This window comes from Eurypyga helias, unplaced genomic scaffold (assembly GCF_000690775.1).
Source record: "Eurypyga helias isolate BGI_N326 unplaced genomic scaffold, ASM69077v1 scaffold11127, whole genome shotgun sequence".
Classification (NCBI taxonomy): Eukaryota; Metazoa; Chordata; class Aves; order Eurypygiformes; family Eurypygidae; genus Eurypyga; species Eurypyga helias.
This window is the reverse complement of record NW_010262308.1, coordinates 14301-40380: the sequence shown is the minus strand read 5'-3', so window position 1 is coordinate 40380 and position 26080 is coordinate 14301. Positions and strand designations below refer to the sequence as shown.

Below are 26080 nucleotides of genomic sequence, written 5' to 3'. Positions count from 1 at the left end.
TAAAACAGAAAAAAAAAAGCACACTGCCGAACTTATCCACATCCCTGAAATGTATGAATCCAAGCCCAAAGTCAATACCTGCAGAACTATCTTCTTATGTATGGCAAATTTTGCAATGATGTGTGCCAGAAGCAAATGTCCACTGTATTTGCATGCTGGGTCCACACAGGCCTTAGACAAAAGGCAAGGCCAAGCAAAGGTCATCAGGCGTCGTAGTTTGCTGTTCCGGTTTTTGTTATTGTCATGAATGTGATGTGGAGCATGCTCAACCAGAAGTGTGGCAAACTGCAAGAGATATATCCTGAGAGAATCCAGCATGTCAGCCTGTTTTTCTGGATCAAGTACCTAGTTCCAAGGATGATCAAAGAGAAGAGAAAATTGAGGAGTGGAAGGGAAGAAAAAAAAAATCTTAAAAGCAAAGTACAATTTTTTTTGCTTTTTGAGTGGTTTTTAAGATGACTAATAACTATAACCACTTCTTTGCTTCAGTTTAATATCCACAAAACAACCTCCTGAGGTGAGAGCTTTTAGATAATGAGCCCATCTAGGAACTTCCAAAGTGCTAACCTATTGTAAAAAAATAAATAAAAAAAACCTCAACCCTCATCTCCAACAACATCTATTTTATAACTGCTGAATGTTCAATGAAATCAAAGTGAATTGCAAAGATACTGATGTTCAGTCATGGAAAGTTTTGCTTATGAAAAAGACTGGGATTACAGCCATAAGACCCATTCCTAAAGACAGACATTCAAGTCCTAAAGATATCAAACACTGAAAATTGCAGTCCAACCCTACTGATGACTGACGGATCTCACAACGGTTCACAGTTAGGACGTGATTTTATATAACCAACCACAGGATTCAGAAACAGCACAGCTAACTCGAATCAGGATTGCAAAGCCAAGGAGAGAAACAAATTTTTGTTTTAATTTTCAACACTCCAATGTAAACAAGGATCGTTACCTTTGTTATGAAAACACTAGTGATGCTTTCTGGATTATCTCCTTCTGGGTTTGGGGGTCCCAAAAGCTGTTCGCCTTCTCCCTTTTCAAAACTGTACAAGAACGCAGGATTCAGGATGTGTTGCAAGACCTGCAGAATATAAACATAAACACGGTTACACTCGACTATGGATTCTTCTAATGGCCATCAACACTCAACTTCCCACACACGCCTGCATGTTAGACACGCTCACTGTGTTACAAAAGGAAGCTGTAAATAAAACCCCAAGAAAGAGATATACAGACATTTTTTCCCCCCTTCCAAGGCCAAAGATTCTTAGAAAGTGTAGACTAGTCAGCACTGAAAGCAAGATGAATTGCTGTCTCTGTTTATTATCACTCTTCTTCAGGTATGATATTTTCATGTAAATGGCTCTGCCAATTATCAAGCTCATTGACATTTCAGCAAGCGAGTTTTGTTGCCCTAGTTCCCAAGAAGAAAATTAAGCCTAAATACCATGCTGCTTTGCTTTAATTGCTTTAGTTACCTTGGCTTTGAGCTCATCTCCAAAGTTTGGGTCATTGAAGTCTACAAACCGGAAGAACAAAGCCCGTTTTTGAGGAATACTGTAGTTTTTGGGGATCTCTTCTTCCATGTATTCCTTTAAGAAAGTCATATTGCAGAGAAATCGACCCGTAAAAGCCCGAAGCAACTGGAAGAGCAACTCTATATCACCGTAATTCCTTCTGTAAAAACACATAAAATAAAAAGCTTCTGTGAATAAAAACCCAACCAAACCACTATGCTGATGACTTGGTGAAGAAACTAATCTTGTTTTCAAATGAGCAGAGACAAGAGCAGGCAGTACCAGAGGCATGGCTTTAGAGCTAATGGCAGCATTACAAAATGTATTAAACTTTCTCTTCAACAACTGCAAGCCATTTTTACTACCCCTGTATACCTTTACAGTATTTTCAAAATTAAAACCGTACACAAGCTATAGCAAATAAACAATGTTTTTTACGTACTTGCAGTAATTCAATAAGCAATATGCTAACAGCTTAGGTTCCTTCCAGTTTGTCGCAGCCATATTCTCCTTACGATGTCTCTCCTGAAAAGCTTCGCTCACCCACACACGTTTCAGCTGATTGACCAAGGAATGTTGATTTGCTAACCAACATTCATCGTTCTTAACAATAATACTTATGATCTGTCAAAAGCAAAACAAGACAAATGCACAGTCAACATGCAACAGATCTGTCAGCAGAAACAATGATATCAGAGTACTTCTTTAAGGTGAATTAAGAATCCTAAAATATTTTTAAAGGAGTCAAATAAAAACTAGTTTAGATCAGGTTTTAAAGAAATTTTTTAAAAACCAGTAAGTTCCTGTTGCCATATTTGCCTTCTGTGTCTTACGTAATTTTAAACAAGTATACTTCATTTGAGTCTCTTTCCCCTTCCTAGTGATTCTGACTACAAACACTACATTTTACATTTGTGTTTTTCTACGAGCTGTAACACATACACACACACTTGAAAGCCTGCATACAACAGGCCTCTAGCTACAGAGGTTTTAATATCGAGTGCAGAGACAAACGAGAACAAGTACCTTGATAGCCTGAAACTGAAGATCAAGACGCATAGTGGTAGTGCTTGGAGAACCAGGCCTAACAGCTGCTTGGGTCCCAACAGGTAACAGCAGAGTGATAAATCGGTTAGGATTAGCTGCCAGTACATCTCGTAGAGGTTTGGCATCTTTATGTTTCAAGAAACTCTGAAGAGAGGGAAGAAATAATTTTAATATCAACCCTTAAAAGCAAAAATACCAAAAGGTTATTTATATCATCCTGTAGCTTTTATATTCCTCACTAAAGTTGCAGAGGTTATATTTCACCAACATAAAAACACCTCGACAATTTCAGTAATAAACTTCTGTGATCTGGAAAGGTATAAAATCAACATCCCAGGACAAACACACACAAAATGGAGAACAGTCACCCTACAGTCAGAATAAGACCATGATTAAGGACTACAGGGTCATACAGGGGGAAAAAAATGGAAAAGACTAAACACTTGTCATTCATCAGGTTTGTGAAGATGAGGGTTTTTTCCCGCTCCCCTCCCCACACAGCTTACCATAAACATTCTGCTCCACTGTGGATCATTTAGAGTGGCTTCCATCATGAACAGCTCCACAGTCTGGGACGGATGGCGTGTCAAAAATTTTATCAGTGGTTCCCTGAATGGACTGCCAGCCTGAAAAATTCATAAAGTTTAAATTAAAAATGCAGAGTGCAGAGTATTTTCCAATAATTAATTAGCACTCAGAAAAATATATCTGACTTAGCATTTATGCAGATATAAAATATTCAAAACTTATACGATGAGAATTTACTGACAATTTCAAAACCTCATTTAAAGAGTCGAAGACAAATGTTAACGTAAAAGTATCAGCAACGTTAACTTCCCCTTTTACCTCAATTAACATTGCTCGTTCTGTTTTCATAACAACTTCCAGCAGAGGTTTAACCAAAGTCTGAGGGGCAGCTGGGATCAGGTGGAATAAATTTATAATTGCTGAACAAATCTTCATTTCCTACAGATAAAAAAAAAAGATTAAGTTAATACTACCAGCTAAATAAATAAAAACAGTATCACACATCCTACCTGTTATTTTTCCCTCTCTATAGCAGCACAGCCAGCAACTAAATCTGACGGGTTAACATATATACAGCATCTACTTACCACGACGTATGGAGAAAATGGCTCTTGTGGAAGTCTGCCCTCCCCCCCTTCTAATATCACGGTTCGGTCTTATTTTCCTTGTCAGCATAGTGGTGTTCTACCAGTAAGAGCTAAACTCTGTGCAGATGATAATGGTGATGGGGAAGCTACACCAAGTGGCTCATACATCAAAAAGCTAGCCCCTCCTCTCTAAACAATTGCTCATATAGACCCCACAACACCAGACTAGATAGGAAAAAACAGGCAGACTGCTTTCTCACAGCACTGTTCAGTATATCTTGCAAACAGCTTCAAATAAGTCAGCTCTGTTCTCCCACTACATATTAAATTCTTCTGAAGTCCAAAATAATTGTGTAGTTTTCCTTCATTGTGTAATTTAAATCTGGACTATATTTCAGTTAGCGCGTAGGTGTTCTTCCGTAAGAAAAGGGAAAGGAAAAAACCATATAAAACCAAAACATCCACCCTCATCATCCCTCTAAAACCCATTTCTGGTATGCAGGATACAAAAGGATATTAGCAAGTGCGTCGCATTTCCTCAACTGAATTTAAACACAAAGCATTAGGCCCCACTCCTTTAACACAATCTGCCTAGACAGACCCCCACAAGACGACTCTCATGGATTGAAGTGCAGGACTGAGAACACGTATAAAACCTTTTGAAAGCACTTATGCCTTCACAGAACTGAAATCCTGCTCTTCCTAGTACAAACATGCTTAACATCCTTAACAGCAACGTTACCAAAACAACTCTGCCACAGACAAACAGAAGACAATTCACAGCACTGCACTCAAAGGCACAATGCACTCTGCCCAAAACACAACAATAAAACTAACAAATCACGGTTTAAAAGAAAACAAAATAAAAACAAACAAGAAAAAAAAAAACAAACACCAACAACAAAGAACTTCCTGGTGCCTCCACTGAGTTTCTCACCTCTACCCCTTCCGCGGCAGGCTGAACCGAAACAGAAGTCACAGCATGGAAAGAAAAAGCCCACAGAAATATCAAATAAACCAACAAATCAGTATATGCTGTTCTTCAGGTTACAGTCAGAAACTGACTTCAGCAGGGTTATTTTCTCATCCTAAACTGAAAGAATGGGGAGAATGAGTATCTCCCATGTTCTGAGTTGCTCTCTTAAGAATTAGGATGAAAAGCATCCTTTTTTCTACTCGCACATGGTTTAGACATAGCTTCTCAAATATTTCTACTGAATAAAAAGGTTAAGTCAGGGGAAATAATATTTTAGCATCGTCAAGGACAAATTTGTCCAGGATTGATTATGAAACCCCTTTCAGTACTTGAACTCCAAGCGATGAAGTTCCTCATAGGCTGTAACGCAGAATTTCCACCGTGGTGCCAACGTCCGTGAGAGGACAATCAGAGGCAACCAGCTATTCAAAGCTTGTTTTTTCAATTACCAGACATGACCTAAAAACCACACCTTTCCTTGGGGAGGCAGGGAAGAGAGGAAAAAGGGATTTAAATCAAAGAATTCACCCATTGGGCCAATGAACTGGATCTTAATGCTAGCCAATATGTTATGGTTTAATTTGTTAATTTATGTAAACAGCCGAGTCACAGTTCAGAAACATAGTAGCACCATCATAAAATTATTTGGGTGAGCAAAGAGCTTAGTTATTCTGGCATCAACAGTTGTTAATTATTATGCAGCATTTTTAACCGAGATATCCAACATTCTGAATTTGCCTAGAATTTCCATTTACACATGAAAACTCAGTCCATAGATTTTGGATTGTTTCAGAGCCTTGCTGGCTAGCCACGACCCGCACTATGCTGGAGAATTGCATGACAACACCAGCACCACCATCAAATGGCACCTTCATAATGTGCTGCTGGAAAAAGATGAAAACTCCTTGGGTCCAAAAAGTGACTGTAACAGTGTTTTGTACCATTTCAGCTAGCAAAGAAGGTTTTCCTCACCACTTCCATTCACCACTGTGTCTTTACCATGTCCTAGATCTAACCACTCACTCACTCTCAATGATGCAACCTACTCCAATAGCACTCCCCAGCACTGCTTTTGAGTATCTCAGATTTTGGAATCTCGCTATGGTCAAGAAGAAATCAGAGTACCTGAAAGGCGAGCTGCAGTAACTCTGACCACCAGCTTCACCATCCTAGTTTTTGCACATTTAGAAGATACAATGACAGCAACAGGGCACTGTATGGATGGACATACGAACACAGACAAGAGCAACACACTGTCTGTACCCTGCCTTAGCTTTTTTTTTTTTAAGGAATCTTCACAGCAACAACTGGGGAGGGGGAAATAATATTTCAATCAACTTTGTAGGCCCACAATTCTATGTGAAAACGTTTCCACAGACTTCTCTCCTCCCTCAAGATGTGACAGTAGATTCCTTCTGACATGTCTGGTGTGCACCTCCCCCTCAATATACATAGGTTTTAAACCAACACTAAAAAAAAGAAAATTACAGGCTTAGGAGAATAAACACACAACTACATAGAAAACATGAACAGAACACATTAGAAACAAAATAATTCACAATTAAATGTGACTTAGAGACAACTAAAACTGTTCTAGAGGTGCCACACTGTGGCTTGAAAAACTATTGCTACAAAAATATTTGCAAGATATCTGTAATCATCAAGTGTGTGGAAAAGCGAATCCCAAAAGAATATTACGACCTTAAAACTACCCTGACCTGATTAAAAGGTGTTTAACTGAAAAATGCAGTTTTTAAGGTTAACGCAAGAAAGAAGTGGCACTCCGCTGGAGAACATCCAGGTCAAATACAAAGCACTGCCTAGATTCAGATTTAAAAGCTCTCTGCAATGACAGGAAAGGACAATGAAAAGCCATTAAGCCATTCCCATGTTTTGAGGGAAATAAAAAGGCACTCTAACTTCACTCTGATTTGAAAAACAGAAGTTCATGAAATTCCCTCCAATTTTTTTCTTAGTTGCAATAATAAATCCCAACACTAAAATCTTACTAGAACTATGGAACTTCGGTAATCTCCATGAGACACCACCGAGGCAGGAATTCCCTGCAGTGCTGTATTGCTAAGAGCAGGCAGTGTTGGCACTACACTGTGCAATTTTCCATTTATAAGAAAACTGATCAGCTTCCCATAGTCCAACACTGAGGCCACTAGTTTGGGTGGGAGAGAGATTTAAATGTGATCTCAACTGGTAAATATTGAACTTAGTTTTCATACACCATATTTTAAATTAACTGGGATTATATTATTATTCTGTATAGTTTTCAACAGATTATGTTATGAACATTGAATATATTAGTGAAAAAAGAGGGATTATGCTGCTGAGCTTGTCAGTCATTCCAATGAGGAACAGATTTTTAAGCAGAAAATCCTGAGTGGAAGAAAATTTCATCACCGAACAGTCCCCTACACCAACCTGTACAGGACAGGCTTGAAAAGTAACCACTCTCAGCAGATAAGGTCCTTTCACTAGGATTTGTCAGGAATACTCGATATACATACAAATTCATTAGCTTATAACAAAACATCAGTGCATAACCAGTTATGGCAACATTTCCAACTGAATGAGTTCTGTAACTCCAAAATATTAATACTATTTATTTCTTGTCTTCCCACATAAAAGCATTCATTAACTTACATTTCCATCACTCCGTTGTCCACCTTTGTGTGTAATAACTACAACTTCCATCCACTTGCGCAGGTGTTGCTATAAAGAGAGGGTAATTAGTACCATTCTTGTAATTATACTGCTCCATTTTACCAAGTGACAGCATATGCTACAAGAAAAGAAGTAGAAGCAGAAATAACTGAAGGAAACAAAAGGAAAAACTATTAGATATTTTCATTCCCCCAGATTTAAGGGTTGACTGTTGCTAAACGTCCTCTCCATGTTCAAGAAAGCAGGGGTTATAGAAATACATGCAACAAAAGGCACAAAAATCTGAGGCCTGATATACAATGATGATAGGCTTAATCACTCGTTTAATGATTTTCTTGACACATGTGCATTTAAACGTTTAAATATCCATGGCAAAAGCACAAAGAATTCACACACAGTTTAAAAACTGTGAAGAAGGGCAGTATCTTCCACCATTTTATAAATCAAGAAAACACCAAAAGGACTTAGTCCACTAGGATATATTTTCAAGGGTTTCCTTAGTATGTTGCACTACTGGCACCTTGCTTAAAAGATCAATTTGTCCAAGCAGACCTTAGCATAACTAGGTATATCTTCACTAGAAGAGAAGATCTCTTGACTTTCTAGGTTACCGGCTCTCTGGAAATTAAATCAATTTGTTTAAAGATTTTTTTTCCCCTATTATTTGTAAACCAAATATCTTTTACTTCCAATATATACACTGAGTCATTACTGTACTGTTCTTTTGACATTTCAACAATACAAGTATTACTAAAAGAGAATCTGAATGGGCTTACCATCATCTGATCACAGAATTTATCATTAAAGGAGTTTGGAAAAAGTCTAGTGACAGATGTCAGACGATTCACAACATTCAGTGTCAGACTCCGATAGTCTCCCAGCATCATAAGCAATGGTCTCATGTGGGTATGAATTTGATCAACTTCTATCGTAGCTCCTTCCAAGAACTGCGAGAGAGTACAGGACTAAGATACAGATAGAGAGGCGAGCAACTGTAGTGCAAGCATCTTTCTTAAAATAAATTCTGTTGACTTTTATTTTGAACTTTCAGAATGAAATTGTTTAGCCAATATTTACTGCTGGAAACATATATAGTGACAAGATGGATCTGGGAAGCACGTCAGTATTTCTGACACTTAGTAGGACATTCCATAAGATAATCAAGTAGGAGATCTTAATTACAGATGGATTAAAAAGCTGCCACAGTTATAAATTAAATATGCCATGGACAAACTACTTAGACAATACTTCACTAAGAACTGCCTGTGAAGCTGGCCGAAAGCAACAGAGCATATTTCTGTGTTACAATCTTCATGTATCCTGAGTAACACAAAAGGTGAAGAGAACCTGGCTGCAAGCAGCCAGAAAGAATAACTGTCATAACCAAAATGTCATATGGTTCCTGTCATAACCAAACATCCTGTGGGCATGGATTTGTCACAGGAAAAACAAATTAGAAAAAAATCTTCTACCACAGGTCAGAACAACCCTTACTTGCTCCCTCTTACCTCTTAACCCACCTGTATCATTAGCAAACCATAAATCAGAATTACATTCCCCTTCATGACCAGAATGACACGAAAAGACAACGTCTGACCTCTAATCAATCAATGGTCTAAACCAATGTAAACCCCCTGTATTATTACAGTTATATTCCCTGCTACGTGCCAGCCAACATACACATCATTACGAGGAGACTGTAACATTTTTATTATCACTTTCTATATTTAGAAGAACGGTATTAATCTTGCTGAATCAGAATTAAGCATACCTACTGGGCAACAAATCATGATGACAGAATATCCTTTTCCCTATCCTTCCAGCTTTTTCACACTATCACCTAGCATCCACAGAACAGACAGTGCCGTGTAGCACCGTGCAAGGATACCAGTTCTGACCTTAAACACTACGGCCACAGTCTGCTCCTTAAGGTAACTGCCATACCATAATGCACTTCAACTCTCTGCTAGTGCTTACATCTTCAAAACCAACTATAGGGTCTCTTTTAGGTCTTCTTTTAGGAAGAAAGAAGAAACACAGAAAAAGCTTTTCCAATGAAGCCAGCCACATTTACAAAACTGCTAGGAAGGACTAACACTGTTTATTTAGAAAAGAAGATATATTTGCAAACATCAAACAGAAAGACTGAAAGGCCAGACAGACAGAAAGACCATGGTCCTCGTCCAAGAGCTTATAATACTTCATTTCAACCAGAAGAAATTAGTATGGCTAAAGTTCAAACCCCCCAGAAAACACATGTGACAAACTTATTTATATTGGTGTCACTAACAAAAACTTAACAAAACAGCCATTATTCCCTGTAGAGAACTTGCCCATGTAACAAGGAAGTAAAGCAGAGAGAACAAAGGCCTCAAAAGCAACTTTGTTTTAATACACTAACCTTTCTCATGCATGCTTCTCCTGCCTCCTGCAGTTCATTATTGGTTGAATTAAGTGCCTTGAAAAGTGCAGCAATGATTTTCTCTCTTGACTGAGGCAAGTAATTGCAGGCAGCTAGAGCATCTGCAAATATCAAAGTAAATTTGTTCCCTTTGTTAACTCAGTTTCAAGGGGGGGGGGAGAAACCCTAAATCTACGTTTTTTCTCTTTGTTTCTTTTATTTCATTTTAAATTATTGACAGCTAAAGCATAGCATGTTTTGCCAAAAGCAACAGGCATCATAGAGTAGTAAAAGAATGGAAATTCTATTAACAGTGTTCTGAAGTTTTCCTAATGCTATATAACATAATTAGTCAAAAAATATTTTGGGTAATTTCAGAAAGTCAATCCTAGCCATTAAGAAAGCAGCGATACTTTCCCAGTATTCGCCATTAAACTGTGACCTCTGGAGAGCAGTCATCAGTCTTCAAGCAGTCAAGTTTTCTGCTGATGCTGGGAAGACGACTGCCGATTGCTCACAAGGACACTCAGCTACCTCGAATTTTGTTGAGGAACTTTCACTTACTTAAGGCTGCAATCCGAAGAGGTACAAGCGATGGAAGACTTTTGTAACAAGGTAGTTTCATTAAGGCAGCATCTTCAGCCTCACACAAATTCAGTAACTATGGAAAAAAATAAACCATCATTTTAGCACAGCATTGTGAATCGTGTTTGAGACAGTATTATCAGTGACCTTTTTAGCCTTGTTTCCTCAAAGAGGCAAGTTTATGCAAACACACAAATCAATTCCCAAATTTCACCAACAGGCAAAAATTCTACTCAATACCAAGTGTAAGTCCCCATGAAAACTGGTGGTTAGCCAGAGGCAAAAAAGCCCATTAGCATTGCCACCAGAGAAAGTCAGGCAGAAATTAGCCATTTTGCATTTTCCTGGCCATGTGCAAACAGGCTGCTAATGTGATAAAAGAACAGGTCTACAGAAGAGCTTGCCACCTGAAGGGCAATAATACGTACAGAAAATACTGAGGAAAGGGCTAACAGAACAGGAGAGTAATAGGGAAAACACATGCTGAAAATATCTTCAGTAATTTTAATGGTCCTGGAACACTGCCCAGAGGGACAATTCTTCCCTAGAGAGTTCTCCTCTTCGCAGCTGAGTGTTTTCAATAGGTGTCTATGTTTTCCATCAGAAAACACTGAGGAGGTTGAAAGTAAGTTATGGAAGTTATCTATGTCCAGGCTGCACCTATATCCAAGAACACTATTAGGATGCAGACCTTCCCAATACCAATATCTCACTCTCACGCTTACAGACACTTTTGATCTAAAGCACTTTGTTTATGTCTTAAGGAAAAAAAAAACAGAGGATCCTCTGCATGTACCCCATACCTGCACTGCTAACTGGATTACTGTTGGTATAAAGGGATCTGTGTGGACAAGACAGCTAGGAAACCCAGGGACTAGACAGTTTAAGTTAAATCTGCACACTAGTTTTGTATCTGATTTTACTCAAACTGTTAGGGACTCAAGAACTTCGGCAGTACAACGGTCTATTTAATAGATTTACTGTGCCTAAAATAAGACCTAAATATGAAAGTTAGCACTACCAGGAGTATAACAAAGTTCATTTCATATCTTTCACACACATTAGAATATTCTGCTTAGCTCAGAGCTCATGTTATAAAGGCAGACCTCTGTTCACATTTCAAAATGTAAATTCTTACATTTTGGAGAAAGTTTAAAATGCACAGAGAAAATATGTACTTTTAACAATGAAAGTTCTAACACCATAAACTATCTACATTCAAATATGACAACATAAAAAGAAAGTACCTCTGTGTAGAAAACCTTGTGTTCCACAACATTTAGATCCATCGTAAACAAACGGGGTTGCAGTGTTGTGCAAAATGTATTTCCTTCCATCAGGCCAATCTGGGCATTTGCAGGTTGATGCCTAAGTAAATGCTTTTTAGGAGGAACCATGTCTTGGAGAACCTACACAATGTAATTTAGATTACTGAATTAGCAGTCTATTCAATGACCCCACAGACCTAGGCACTAAGACATCACCAGTCATGGCTCCAGACGTACCTCTTCAGAAATCACTAAGCAAGAAGAGAAGCATTTCTCTGAACTACTAACACAGTCAGTTAGCAAAACAACTCAGTAACTGTAGTTATTACATACTCTCTGTGAACAGATCTATGATATTTAATAACTTCAGATAATGCTATAAACAATTAAGAAATTCATAGACTTAAGAATTTTAAGTGTTCAAGTTAAGAAATAAGTCTATCTAAAATCCTAAGCCATCAGAAAAACAAAAACATCCATGTAAGTTTTTTTTCCATTACACAACTTCTCACTCTTCTCCATAACGACCTTCTGGAAAATAAGATACCAATCAAGGATCCTTCTCTGCATGCTCCCAAACCACAATAACATCTATAATTTCATATGTTGTGGTGGCCCTCAGGGCTTAAGTACATTTACCTGTCCTGAAAGAGAATGAATGCTATTAGCTTTAATGAGTATCTAGCAAAATGTGATTTCAAGCAGCTTTGATCTTTGTAGTCTCTCTCTGGATAGGGAAAGGCATAGCAATAAACCTCATATTTAGAAAATACACACAGAATTGAGGGTCAAAATCTACCTGGCCTAGCCTGTGTCTGACTGCTGGTAGGGCAGGCAGTCCATAATTTCACAAAGTAGATCAACCTGAAGACACTAAAAATACTGGCTAAGTAGTCAGGCACAGCTTGTACAAATCTCTACAGCACTCCTGCCAGAGCGTACTTCAGAACAACGAAACCTAGCAAATGACGAACATACGCTACCAAAGCACTAAGAACTTCAACCACTAAGGCGGGAAAATTTACTCAGGAACGCATTTTACAAATCCAAAGTGTTAAACAACTTCACATGCACTTGGACTTTCAGTAAGTATCTCTGCTTACCTCTTTATGTGGCTCCATGATCACCGTGACACTTTTTCCCGTGACCTGTGCAAGTACCTGCAATGAATGCATGGCCTGTTTTCTCACAGTAGAGTTTGGAGAGGTTACTTCTCGAACGAGGTCATGCGTTACATGATGGAAGGACTTTTCCTGTGCTGCTAGGATTTCTTCTGGTTTTTCTTCATCTTTTAAAGGAGTTGCACATCTAATCAAAAGCTGTTCTAACGTGGTCTTTGCCATGGCAACTGCTCCATTGGAAACCTAAGGTATCATAGGTTATTTTTATTGAAAAAGTACAGATGAGAGATCACCAATCTACACACTACTCATCAATGAACTTGGCATTTGATTTTGATGAATACTCAGCAAACAGTTAGAAACACATGAAGAACACATACTGAACTAGTCTTTCCCACTGAGTCATTCCAAAACTGTGAGCTGCAATGCAACACCACCTTATAAACAAACTCGGGTGCTGGAACCTTTAGTAACATTGTCACTGTATGGTTCACAACTGAGAAAAGGTCGAGCAGCTGATTAAGGTATCTGTAACTGCATCCAGCTCTTAGATAGGATGAGCCCCTTTCAGACTAAACACAGAAAGATGAAAATGTAACAGTGTGTTTCATGCAGGTGACAGTGAACCTAGTGTTCTTTCCCTGGTCTGAATGCAACCTGTGCATTTCCACTCAGAAAGAAGCAACTGTAATTCCAACAACTTTGGCAAAGTTATGTTGAAAAAAAAAAAAAAAAACCCAACAGAACTCATTCATAACATCAGGTCTCCATTTAAGTTAAAATGACTAAAATTCACTTGTAACTACTGCAGATATGGTAAAATCAAGATTAGCAGGGTTTTAATCTGTGTGAATTTAAGAAGTTTGTTTCCCCCCACACTGTTTGATGTAATTCATTCATTACATACCTCTCCAGTTAGATCCATCATAACAAAGAGAAGTGCCTTCAGGAAAGTCTGCTGGTTCTGGAGGACCCAAATGAGTGGCAGCCGTTCCATAAGAAATTTAATTGACACGACACCTCCTAGTTTAGCATACCAAGCTTGTTCGTAACAGCAAGCACACAAACGTTCCACAATGTACGAAAACAAAGGAAGCTGGCAGGCCTGGAAACAAAGAAATGTATCAGGTCGCATTTTCAGTGCACTGGTAGCCTCCAAAATTTTAGAAGTAGAATTTTATTGGCTGAAACAAGATCATTTAAATACTTAAAAATATATATATATTACCCTTTCCTTTGAACCCAAGATAATGCTTGCAACATCAAATATCACTGCGAGTGCCACCTCTCCTATTTTGCAGAGTTCCTTCTCCTCATATGCCATGCAGATTGCTATGGCATCAATAAGCACCAAGGGATCCATGCCTTTTGACCCGTTTTCTTCACTATGAAACATGGCCGTGCTAGGCTGGCTTCCAACCTGATAGCACTGCAGCAAAAACGGACCTGTAATTTGTATTGGGGAAGAAGAAAAGAAAAAAAAAAGGGAGGGGGATAAAACAATGGATATTTCAATATGAATAGTCTTTCAATTAGATTTTACTACTCCTCTAAGGATCTGACAGCAAAAGCAGTAAGCACTGTGTCCATTTGCATATAAATAGATTGCAAGGCATTCTTCACCCTCAGAAGAAGAAAAGATTACATCTACTTGAGTATTTTCTTCCATGCACTAGATTAGGCACTGCAAAAAGATTTAATTAAAATGAAGAATCATAAAAATTTAAGTTGCATTAATGTGACAATGAAGAATGATATGCTTATAGCATGTCTTTTCCCAGATTCCTTGTCATACAGTCAACTCCAAATAAAAAGTTTACTGCATGGATACCAGCCACTGCAGTGCCCTAACATTCACTCAGCTCCTCTGATGGTCCTTCAAAACCACACGTGGAAACAACCCAAAGACCATTCACAGAAATAACTGTGTATGTCAAGTTACACAAATGCTCTGGAAACATAAACTGTTCCATGCTGTAATTATTTCATTGGCTGTAGCGTTTAAAAAAAGCAATCACTTAATATTGTTTTTAAAAACCTGCTTAATTTTTTCACCGCTCAAAAGAATTTAACGAAAAATTCAGCAATCAAACAAAACCCAGAACCCTGGGTTCTTCTACCCAGAAGAAACTGCAATATCATGACTTTCTTAAAGCAAACTACTACTAGAAAAGCATAGACTTCTCCACCCCTCCCATGACAGCCACACGGTCTCTGTTCTGCTTCACTTACCACACTGCTGAGCCACTGCCACCATGGTGTAATGGCGGATTAAGCTGGCGACAAAAGGCAGAGCACTAGGCCGCAGGTCTTTGATGACTGCTGACATGAACGCCCCTGTCAATGCCTGTTCAAACGTTTTACGAGCTGGAGTATCCTGAGCTTTGTATCGATGCGAAATAATCACACTGGGTATGGACTTCTCAGTAAAGCTGAAAGACAAAATCAAGTTCATTATAACCCTAAACTGCAGTACTGGCAACTCAATCATGAGCATTGTCAAAGTCTTGATTTGAAGTTTGCTCTTGGTATCTAACTCATTCTCCCCTCCCGTTTTCCCCTCATTTTGATAGAGCTACACCAGTTCACTCAGTCCATATGAATTTTGTCAACGACTGGTCTCAGACATGATGGATAGCTCAATTTCATGAGGAACATTTAAAGCCAGCGGTTCAAAAGAAGCCACGTATGCTACAAATAATAGGTATACAGGCATCATACTGCAACTCAATTACAGAATGTCATTTTCAATATTTTGACATTTTTCCCTTTTTTAAACCGACATTTGATTTTAATCTTGAAAGACTAAAACATTATTTATCAAATCACTGCCCAACAAAACCTATTCACTGCAAAGCTATGCTTATGTCAAGTCTAACAAGTTATGAAAGCTACTATACTCTTTACCCACACTTACTACACTGCAAAACTCCCAACTCAGCACACACTTTGTGAGCCAAGATGCTAAAGTTGCCTAAAAGCAACTAAGTCATTATGTGTCAATAAAAGCCCCCCACTACGACAAACATTTTATGCGTGTGACTATGCTGCAATCTGGGCACTAAACAAAGCTGAATTTTTTCTTTTGCTTTAGTAAAAAGTTAGATGCACATACAAAACATCACAATCTAAGTTCATCTTTAAAACAAAATTAAGCACCAGAATTTTCCAACCATTTAAATATATTAAACTAAAATTAATTTTAAAAAATTATCTGATCATATGTAACAGATTATAAATTGTACTGGAATTAGGGGAAGAAAATCCAAGGATGAAACATTGACACATGTCACTGGCATTAAATAATACGCTGACAAAATTCCACTTACTGCACTGATTTAAAAAAGAAGCAGGATAAACTGGCAGGTAAAAATCCCATTAAGAATACATTGCCTAAACTAACCACTGTCTCTAAACTAGGTTATTTTAAAAGACACTAGATTTTACATACACATTTACATTTAAAGAACTGTCATACTTGGGATGTGCAAGAAGCTGGTATAACGCATGTTTGTTGTCATCCAGGCTCATCATAGCCACTAAAAAACACTTGATTACTTCCCACGCTTGCCTCCGATAATACGGTTCTGTGTTAGCACTCTTCAAACAGTCCAGAGCAGTCTCAATCGCCTATCATGAGAAAGGATGGATGGTAAACAAACACTTCTTGTTCTTAATATTTACAATCAGGTGAAAAATCAAGGCAACAGCATCTTCAATACATATTTAAACTAAATTTAAAAGTATGTGCAATTTGGACTGCCTAAGTTAAGAAATGCAGAGAATGCCTGAGAGCACAGACTTCAAACTGTGATGGTATTTGCTGTGCTTTCATAAATGCAGAGTTTCACGGCAGATACATTTCCATGGTCAGAAAGCATTAGAAGTCATGAGTGAGCTGAACCTTCATTCTCTCTCCTCCCTCAAGAAAATCTTCTTCACCTTCCCTCCAGCATAATCTCTCTTCCTAATCCCCGTGTACTATAGGTACACAACGCATTTATACACATACATAAATGGTACCAAAAAATGTTCTTACGAATTACTTTGTCATATTCTCCGTACAAATCAAGAGCTACATCATCCACGATGAAATATCCCTGTAAGCAACTTCTAAACACCTCTTAATAGAAATAGTACCACCCTTTTTCTTTGCAATGTGGTTTATTTAATACATTTGAGAATAATTCAAATAATCTCTCAAAATATGAAAGCGATGAAAAGGGGAGGGGAATACATCTTTCTGCAGAATTTCTATTTTGTATGTATTTAAATACACATAAAACACAGCTAGATAATTTCTCTCCTTCTCCCCCTCAAAAATGGAAGAAATTTTAAAAAAAAATTAAATAGGCATAAGTATAAAACACACAGGTGAAAACTGTTTTGGAGTGTACAAAATAAGGAATTCCAATACCTCATCAATCATAACTAAAATCTAACCATCCATGCTTAAACAAGATTAGGAAGAAAAAGGCTCTGCTACCAAGAAGTGGGCATTTTCCCTCTTTGAAAGGAAAGCCATCTTGGCACTTCCTGACTTGCCTAGCTGTCATCCCAACCCCGTCTGAGTAAGCTCATCAGCATCCCAATGAAAGGAACAATGAGTTTTACACACAGCACAGAAGACTAACAAAGCACTAAAAGAGAACATGGATTTTCCATTTTCCATGTAATGCATTTCTTTTTCCTTTTAATTTCACATTTCCTCTGGGTCAACACCAAGAAGCTGAAGATTGTGCCGTATCATTAACTAACATGTTAACACATAAATATTTTGGAAAATTTGGGTTGAATTAAACCTAGCAGGATAGGAAAATGCCAGCAATTACAGGAGTTACCCGTATTCAACTCATCAGGTTCAGAACAGAGGAGGAGACATCAGTAAAGCTACCTGCATTTTAAGAATCATTTTTCCAAGCTACGGTTAAGCCCCTCGGCTGGTCGGAGCCAAGGAGAGCCAGCTGCCGGTGAAGAAAATTGGTTGCTACATTCAGATCATACCCACTTCAAAATGTGTACTTGTAAAGGCAAGTATTAAAACTCTACAGGCCGAATTAACTCGGAATCCAGCTTCACTCTCAGATCCCAAGACACAGATTAGATTGCTGCAATTAGCCAGAACTAAGCATGTGCAGTACACCGAGACTGCCAGAGAAAAGCCACTACAAGTACAAAGTGACACTCTGAGAAGTCCTATCCCAGCCCAGAGACAACAAAACCAAATCACTGGAGTCCTCAGAATAACCATCTACAACCCACTGTGGAAGTTTCTGGTAGACTTCAAGAAGAAAACAGGGAGGTTTTAGAGCAGATTCCTGCCGTTCACCAAAAGGTAGGAAGGGGAAAAACATGCACAGGAAGCACTTACTTGTGCCAGTTTAGCTCCCTATCCTGCCACTTTGTTGAAATATATTATTATGGGGGTGACATATGGAACAGTTTGAAGGGACAAAAAAAAAAAAAAAAGAAAGAACAAGTTGGCAAGCTTCTGCTAATTTCACATGTTGAAATGACCCAAGAAGTTAGTGTAGGTCTAACTAGTGTAGGTCACTACAAAGTTAAAAAGAAAATAAGCTCTTTGCAGTTATTTCTGAAACACCTTTTTATACTTTACCTGACAACTCTGACAACTCAAAAATTACTTGAAACAAACAAAAAGGATACTTAAGTGGGTTTTGTTTCTTCATTACAACATAAATGAAGTAGAAATCTATTTGTCTAACGGATAGGATATAAAAACAAACATGTATGCATGAGATCCTAAAACCTACTTCTAATTATGCAAATTCTATCACATTAGATATTCATTAACTCATATGTGGAACTGGCAGTCATACCACATATTTAATTAAGGTTTTACAAGCAAACAAACTTCCAAAGTATCTCTAATAAGGGGAAAATGAGTAAGATGGTTTCTCAGCACAGAAAACTTAGGCCCTTACCTTTTCCATTGGGAGCTGAATGGATGCTTTACAGTCTGAAAATTCGATTGTAATACTGGGTCCTTGGATTTCTGTGACTACATACTGTAGTTTCTGCGATTCCTTTAACATCTTCCTGTTGCTTCCACCAAATTTACCAAGTACACGATAAGCCACATGAGAAATGCTGTCTGCAGGATTACGCAGTGTACGCCACAAAGCCTGTAAGTTTTAAATGTTACGTGGTCACACCAGCCTCACTTCCAATTTTTCAAGTTGTAAAGTTAAAAAAAAAGTGTAGAGGAACACACTTATTCTATCTGGGTAACTGATCCTGCATGACTTCCAGAGAATACCTACCTATGTTGAATAAAAGCAGTTTCAGTTCATGCTTTGGAACTAGGTTGTCCTAAATGCCATTTTAGAGAAATGTGATCAACTACAGAATCTTTGCCACACTGAAATGTAATTTCACGTTTACGGCTAATATTAGATAATAATAAGTAAACAATGTTATGAATTTGAAAAGAAAAAAAAGCAGGCTAGTTAAGGTTGAAGTGAATTAACCTCAAAGTGCTAGTTTTGAAATATAAAAAGCAAATAAAGTAAATACTGTATTTAAAGGATAAAGTGTATGCAAGCAGTGTATATGGGGAAATAGCTGCATTTAAAACACTGTTCCCAATTTCAGGCACACCTTTTTCACTGTATGTTTACGACTTTATAGTTGTCGATCATGATATGCTGAAGGTAATCAGCTTTTCTTGGTCTTTCTTTAAAAAAAATTAAAAAATTTTAATCGTTTTCTGTACGAACCCAACGTAGTAATACTTTTCCTGTTGAGTTGCAAGTCTTAACTTTAAACCCCTTAACAGGATGTACAGAAAAAGTAATTAATTCACTTCTCAATTTTTCACTTTCAGTTAAACAGCACATCAACTACTGTGCTGGGCTTGTTCAGCCTGGAGAAGAGAAGGCTCTGGGGAGACCTTATAGCACCTTCCAGTACCTGAAGGGGCTACAAGGAAGCTGGAGGGACTTCTTACAAGGGCCTGCAGCAACATGAAAGGGAGTAACGGGTTTCAATTTAAAGTGGGGAGTTTTAGCTTGGATGTAGGGAAGAAATTCTTCACAGAGAGGGTGGTGAAGTGCTGGGACAGGTTGCCCATAGAAGCTGTGGATGCCCCATCCCTGGAAGTGTCCAAGGCCAGGCTGGATGAGGCTTGGAGCAACCCGGTCTAGTGGAAGGTGTCCCTGCCCATGGCAGGGGGGGGGACTGGGTGGGCTTTAAGGTCCCTTCCAACCCAAACCAGGCTGTGATTCTATGAACTGCCTTTTACACACAAATCAGACTGCTACGGTTCTTATGACAGATTTCTGAAGTTTTTATATCCAACAGTTCACACAAATTTCTAAAGATATTTAGCAAATCAATGACCTCGTGTGGTCTAATAGGAAACAACACGTTTACCTGCATTAGCTCAGCTCGAACTGGCTGAATATGATCATACAGAAAGTCTGGCTGCAAGTTATCCACGCACAGTTCAAGAGTTCTTAATCCTTGGCTAACCAGGGTCTGAGATCCATTGAGAGCTGACACCAAGGGATCCATCAGCATCGGCAGATAGGGCAGTAATGAGCTCAAACGAACCGGCACTGTGAGGCAGAGCTCTACAAACAAGTCTTTCATGTGCTGTTTATGAAGGCCACTTTGCAACATATTGAGTCCTGAAAATCATTGATAAGTTATACACTCAAAAGACAGCATACAGTTTATTGTTAAAATTGCTATGCCCTAAATTCAGAATAACCTGACATTTTTAAAGTTCTGTGAAGATGAATGTTTTCGTAGTTACATGCACATACAAAAGATTATCTATGCATATTCTAAAAACTAATATTAGACTTGAGTAGCATTTGAGTACAGCAGATGAAAACGAGAAAAAGACAGTAAAATCCCCACAGAACAAATTGGTTTTAAAATATCTGGACTCCTGAGGAGAAACATTAAATGAGCTCAAGTACATTCACTGTCCCATACAGACTCAACACATTCCTCAACTTATTTTTCTCCCCCACCAAGACTTCATATATTCCATAAACCTAACTAGCACTTCTATACTGACATGTATTTTACATAATGATTTATAGATAGCAAATATTTGCTAACTGCAATAAAAGCTGCAGGTGCACACACATGCCCTCACTGCAGAACAACCTGAGCTTCTGTTACGTTCTTCCCACAAAACCAGTGATGGCCTGACAACACTGCTACTCCTACTACTCTTACCCCTCAGTGCTTCATGTTAATGTTGTCATCCATAGGAAAAAAAAAAACAAGCAAGCAAGAAAGAAAAACCAACAGCCCCACAATGGAAAGCAGAAAAACAAGCAGCAGAAATTGTGAAGCAGCCAAAACTATGGAGCCTGAAGCAGCTGATAGTAAATGAAAATAAGCCACATTCAAGATATTTAATCAACTGCTAAGATCAAAATCAGATGCTACTTATCAGGGTTAGGGCTTTAGTCTGGGGGATTTTAATTACATAATATAACATTATGACTACTATCTACATAAAAGGATCAGAAACCGGGGTGGGGAAAAAAGGTTTTGTTCTACCTTGCAGTAAGTTTGGTAACAGCGGCAAGAATTCTTGATATAACAGATCATGACTGCCTCCTCCAATAGATCTGAACAGTGCTCTGAGCAGCAGGAAATAGTTATAGGGCTCTTTGGCAGTCTGTGCAAGTTCCATAGAGCTGTTCACAATCTTGTGCAAATGTGGCTATAAAAAAAAATAAAGCTTGAAGATTAATAAAACACCAATTTCATCACTGTTGTACTGTACAAGAGTTTAGCATGAGACACGTTTTTCAGATCAAAAACCTTCAACTGTTCCGAGTACTCTGATACCACGTTAACACTATACCGCTGTTGATGAACAGTTAAAAAGGAAACCTGTATCTGAATAGTATCAAGAACCCAGAGCATTCTTTCAGTAATTAAACCTTGCTTCATATTAGCCAAATGACAGTCTGCTTGCTACTCCAAGCAGTAACCGTATTAAAAAGGAAAAAGAAAAAACCAGACACCTTCTGCAAACCTGACCCAATGAAGACTATTTGCTCCACAGAAACAAGGGATGTGCAGTGGAAACCACAAGTGTCAGAGTACTACTGAGAAACGTCTTCTCTTGGCAATTTACTCCTGATCTAACTTCATCACTAATTCTTGATGTTTGTGAATGCTAAAATTTCGCTTTGAAAGCGAACTTTCACAAGTTGAAAAACCAGCTAGGGAACTGCTGGCCCTTCTAGAGCACAGGACATTCACAGTTCACAGAAATCAAGAAATACAAGGATTCTCACAGATCAGGGACAGACAGTGACACAGTTCTGGATTTTATTAACACCTAAAAGCTTTCTACATCGCTATGCAAATGCTGCAAATAGACTTCTTCATTTCAATTAAACTGTCCTACCCAAGGCCCATGTCATCAATTCTGCTGAAACAAAGAAATGTAACAGCAGCGTGAAACCATGAAGGTAGTAAATCACGCTCTTTAAATTGGATCTCCAGCTTATAATATCCCACGACCTTGATTCTGACGACAAACGAGAAGAATTTAAGCAAGGTTATATGAATATTGCTTCGTATTACTATTATCTTTCAAAGAATCTGAAAAATTAGTAGTCCCTACTCTGTTCTGCCCAGAAAACTGAACGAAACCTGCTGTAACAAATCGTTAAGCACGGAGTATCAGAACTCGTTTAGTCTATGGTAGACAAAAGAGAAAAGGAGGGAAATTATGAGAGAAGGAGCAGCGTTCAATTAACATCTTAATGTTTTTTCTAGATAGGGGCAGCTGTTACTTTTAAGAGAAAAGCACACTCGTGCTTCCAACTCAGTATTTCTAAACTCGCTGAACAAGTAGATGATCTCACCAACATAAACCAACACACAGACACTATGTTGTCGGTAGAAAAACCAGCATTCCTTAATCCAGACTTTTCAAAAGCCCAGAAAGATCTAACTCAAAGGGTACACGTCACAGAATACGACAGGAATGACCAAGATTCCCCAACACACAAAACTGATCCCAGTGTCAGCAAAAGCATCAAGTTAATACGGAAATAAAGGAGAAAAACTATGCAAGGCGACACACACACCCTGCCCAGAAGTTGCACAGGTTTATGGCCACCTTAACGAGACCACAAGCACCTATCAGTCATTTATACTCACAATTAGTACACAGCTTCATAGTTTCAAATATGAAGCAAACAGTGACCGAAACAATTTCTTATAAATAAGGCAATGTACTTGGATTTGGAAAAATGGAGAGGTAGCACTGCTGCAGCTCAAGGATGAACAGACTAATCAAGTGTTAGACACCGTAAAGCCGCACCCGCACTTCCTTCACACACCTGAAGAACATACTAGGAGTCAAAACAGATTTTTTTTCTTTTTAACACAAATGACCTTTACCTTCAGCATTTGTTCATTTTCAGCTGCAAATAGTGAAACTGAGCCAAAGACTAACTTGAACAGCTTGAGATACAGATTGGAGAGTTCCACATTAGAGCCCATTTCTGGCAGCCGATCCAGAAGATACTCAACCAAAATCGTCGCAAAGAGGGCAGAGGTAGTAGGGTTTGCCAAGAAGGAATTGGCAACAATCTATAAAAGGAAACCACAAAGGAGTTATTGTTGCTGTAATGAAAAGAGCAGAGGGGTAAATGCACTACCCATTTAAAACACAAAACTCAGACAAATTTCTTTCCCCATCTCCACTGCTACCCAAGTGATTCAGGTTACCCCCAGTGGAAAACAAGTACGCATTAAACTGAAGTATTCAAGTTTAGAGTTTAACTTTAAATGTGTATTATAGGACCTGTGTTCTGTGAAACAGGAACTCCACAGTGCTCAATACTTTTCAAGAATAAAGTCCATTCATATCTTCTGAAGTGCCCATGTTTGTCTTGCATCACTTAGTCTGGAAAGCTTTAGGAAATCCATCTTTACAAAGTATTTTGATAGCATGCACAGCTTGAAGCAGTCTAACTTCAACATTATTTGTAATTCCACATCAGCCTTATGCACTTCAGGGCCCACGCTGTTTATTATCAATTGAAAAAAGTAAACAAAAACATAATACCTGAAGAGCATAGTTCTTTGAGATTCTTTCCACCATATAAGGAACAGTAGTTTGAAAAATTTCTTTAAAAGTTAAAGGGTTCATCATTGTGAACACGCCAGCAAAATGCTCCAGAACTTCCTTTTCCTCTTTCATTCTGACCGTCTGGCAGTTTGCCACTCGAACATATGTCTGTCCATTTCCTGCTATTTGGACCTATGGGCATTCAGAAAACACATGTATTAGTTCCAGAATTTGAGTACCTTTTTTCCCCCACTATTCTTAAAAGTACCCTTTGAAAACAACCGATTTTACAGGTTTCACATGCAAGCCCTATACAAGTAGAAGTCGGGTATAAGAGCCAACAGTGACAATGAAAATATTAAAATGGGATGTTTTCAGCAGAGATTTTAAAACCATGAAGTCAGAAGTGGAAAAAGACAACAGCAGGAGGTATCATAGTGTATCTGTAAGGTAGCGCAATTTCAAATCATCTGCACTGGCATTTCATCCGTACTTTGTTCAACTACAGGAGATAAAACACAGCCATGGGAATACTTCAACTGATAGCTAAACTATCTCTTTACAAAGATTTAATCCACGACATGAGACAAGCATTTTTAGTCTGACCTGCCTGCATAAACACAGATAAAAACACCTGGTAAGAAAATAATTTATTCCTTGCCAAGTGATAAATATTTTGAAATTCATAAAACTTCCCAATAGCTGTGGTCCTGAAATTACGGACTTAAAAACTACATACTACACGTGAAATTTGTCTTTTAGCTGACAAACAAAGCCCTATTAAAAGATCTAACGCACAGTAACTGTATGTGCTATGCAGCCAGATTACATACCTGATAAATATCTAACGCTTGCATTGCATATTTCACCAGTTTTATATAGATTTGAGTCTCCTTAGGTTGCAACTGCTTATTAGGAATGAACTGTGCTTCTGAAAGAGGATAAAGAATACGACAGTAGTTACCCATTAAAGATGCTATTTGCTGTCACGCTGGAGTTTTAACTGTACAATCACAAAAGGTAAATGTCATTAAACGTTATGCATTTTACCACCAGGAGCTTTACACGACGTTATGCCCCACGTGATTGTCTTGACACCGCAGACCAAAGTTTTCACTAAGCTTCGGCAATCTGTGACCTGAAAGGTCTGTTTATCTTCTTTTTCTTTCTCCCCCTGTTTTTCAAACACGGGTACTGGTGCAGGAGCGACCGGGGTGGCTGGGGCAGGAGATGGCACAGGAACAGGTGCCGCGTTCGCTGCTGTCGGCACTCCGGGTAACGCGGCTTCCGCAGCCCCCAGCTCAGACTGCGGCTTGCATTTCTTAAAAATGACAGAGAGCTGGTACCGTGCGATAGTGTGAAATTTCAGAACAAAAACCTATGGCACAAAGAGGAAAAGCAAATGAAAGAGCAGGGAGGGGGAAGAAAAAAGAAAGTAAGTTTCTTCTTCAAAAATAGCTCTAAACTTACTACTAGCAATACCTCAAGCCAGCACACTGAGATCAAGAAGATCCACAACCGAGTACTCCTGAAGTCACCCAATTGACAGCAAATGTTTTTACGTGTATCAACAAAGGAGGTTGCAGACTTCATTTCCAAAAGTAAAAATATTTGCTGAAAACTAGTAAAACCATCAACTACAAATGAATCTCTCTACAATTCCACTTAATTTTAAATTAAAAGCTATTTGAATTCATTTTTTAAATGAAGCTTAATATTTCAGACTATAAATATTTACTATTAAGCATAAAAAGCTGTAATTTTTCATGTGTGTATGTAGTATATGTCAGAGGTATGGAAAGGTGTACACATTACAGGTTTAAATTTTAGTTGTAAACAAATGACCAAACAACTGTGCTACATCATAGATTTTTTTAAAGTATAAAAATAGTCAAAGTTTATTTGGAAAAAAAGCACTACTAGAAAGCTACTTCAGTTTGAGAGATACCAAATAACCTGGAGGTGACTAAAATGACTAAATCTCTTCCCTGGTGCATTCAGAAGCAGGACAGTGACAGTGACAGAGAAGGGTTAAAGAGTGAGGGGATCCACCACATTCAGAATTCCTAGATCTCCCCTTCCAAACCAAGCAGCCATACTGCTTCCTCAGTTATCCCAAAGTGTTAACACCAGTTTGCTTTAGATTTCAAGACGTGCTCTCACATGCCGCAGTGAGAGTAATTAAAGCAACCTTTACACTAAGTGTTTCACCCTACAGCTGAGTGCCTCTCCTTGTTGTTGCAGGAGAAACACCAGGTAACACCCTGGCTACAGCAA

At 38.4% G+C, this 26080-nt stretch overlaps 1 protein-coding gene across 1 annotated transcript in view; it reads right to left on the bottom strand.

Annotated features, from left to right (window-relative positions):
* The window catches only part of TRRAP (transformation/transcription domain-associated protein), a gene marked incomplete at its 3' end in the record, with an annotated part of 61847 nt that overhangs the window by 21853 nt on the left and 13914 nt on the right, over positions 1-26080 (bottom strand). Inside the window, exons 14-38 of the mRNA XM_010155673.1 lie at positions 24854-25181; positions 24637-24734; positions 23801-23995; positions 23131-23322; positions 21265-21430; positions 20116-20372; positions 18666-18866; positions 16199-16350; positions 14953-15152; positions 13949-14166; positions 13628-13825; positions 12703-12963; positions 11579-11740; positions 10311-10407; positions 9747-9868; positions 8122-8292; positions 7325-7393; positions 4631-4651; positions 3425-3544; positions 3085-3204; positions 2558-2722; positions 1974-2155; positions 1493-1691; positions 967-1095; positions 79-345 (exon numbers count right to left, since the gene is read on the bottom strand). Of these exons, the coding sequence (XP_010153975.1) occupies positions 79-345; positions 967-1095; positions 1493-1691; positions 1974-2155; positions 2558-2722; positions 3085-3204; positions 3425-3544; positions 4631-4651; positions 7325-7393; positions 8122-8292; positions 9747-9868; positions 10311-10407; positions 11579-11740; positions 12703-12963; positions 13628-13825; positions 13949-14166; positions 14953-15152; positions 16199-16350; positions 18666-18866; positions 20116-20372; positions 21265-21430; positions 23131-23322; positions 23801-23995; positions 24637-24734; positions 24854-25181 (4290 nt within the window). The remainder of the gene's footprint in view (positions 1-78; positions 346-966; positions 1096-1492; positions 1692-1973; positions 2156-2557; positions 2723-3084; positions 3205-3424; positions 3545-4630; positions 4652-7324; positions 7394-8121; positions 8293-9746; positions 9869-10310; positions 10408-11578; positions 11741-12702; positions 12964-13627; positions 13826-13948; positions 14167-14952; positions 15153-16198; positions 16351-18665; positions 18867-20115; positions 20373-21264; positions 21431-23130; positions 23323-23800; positions 23996-24636; positions 24735-24853; positions 25182-26080) is intronic.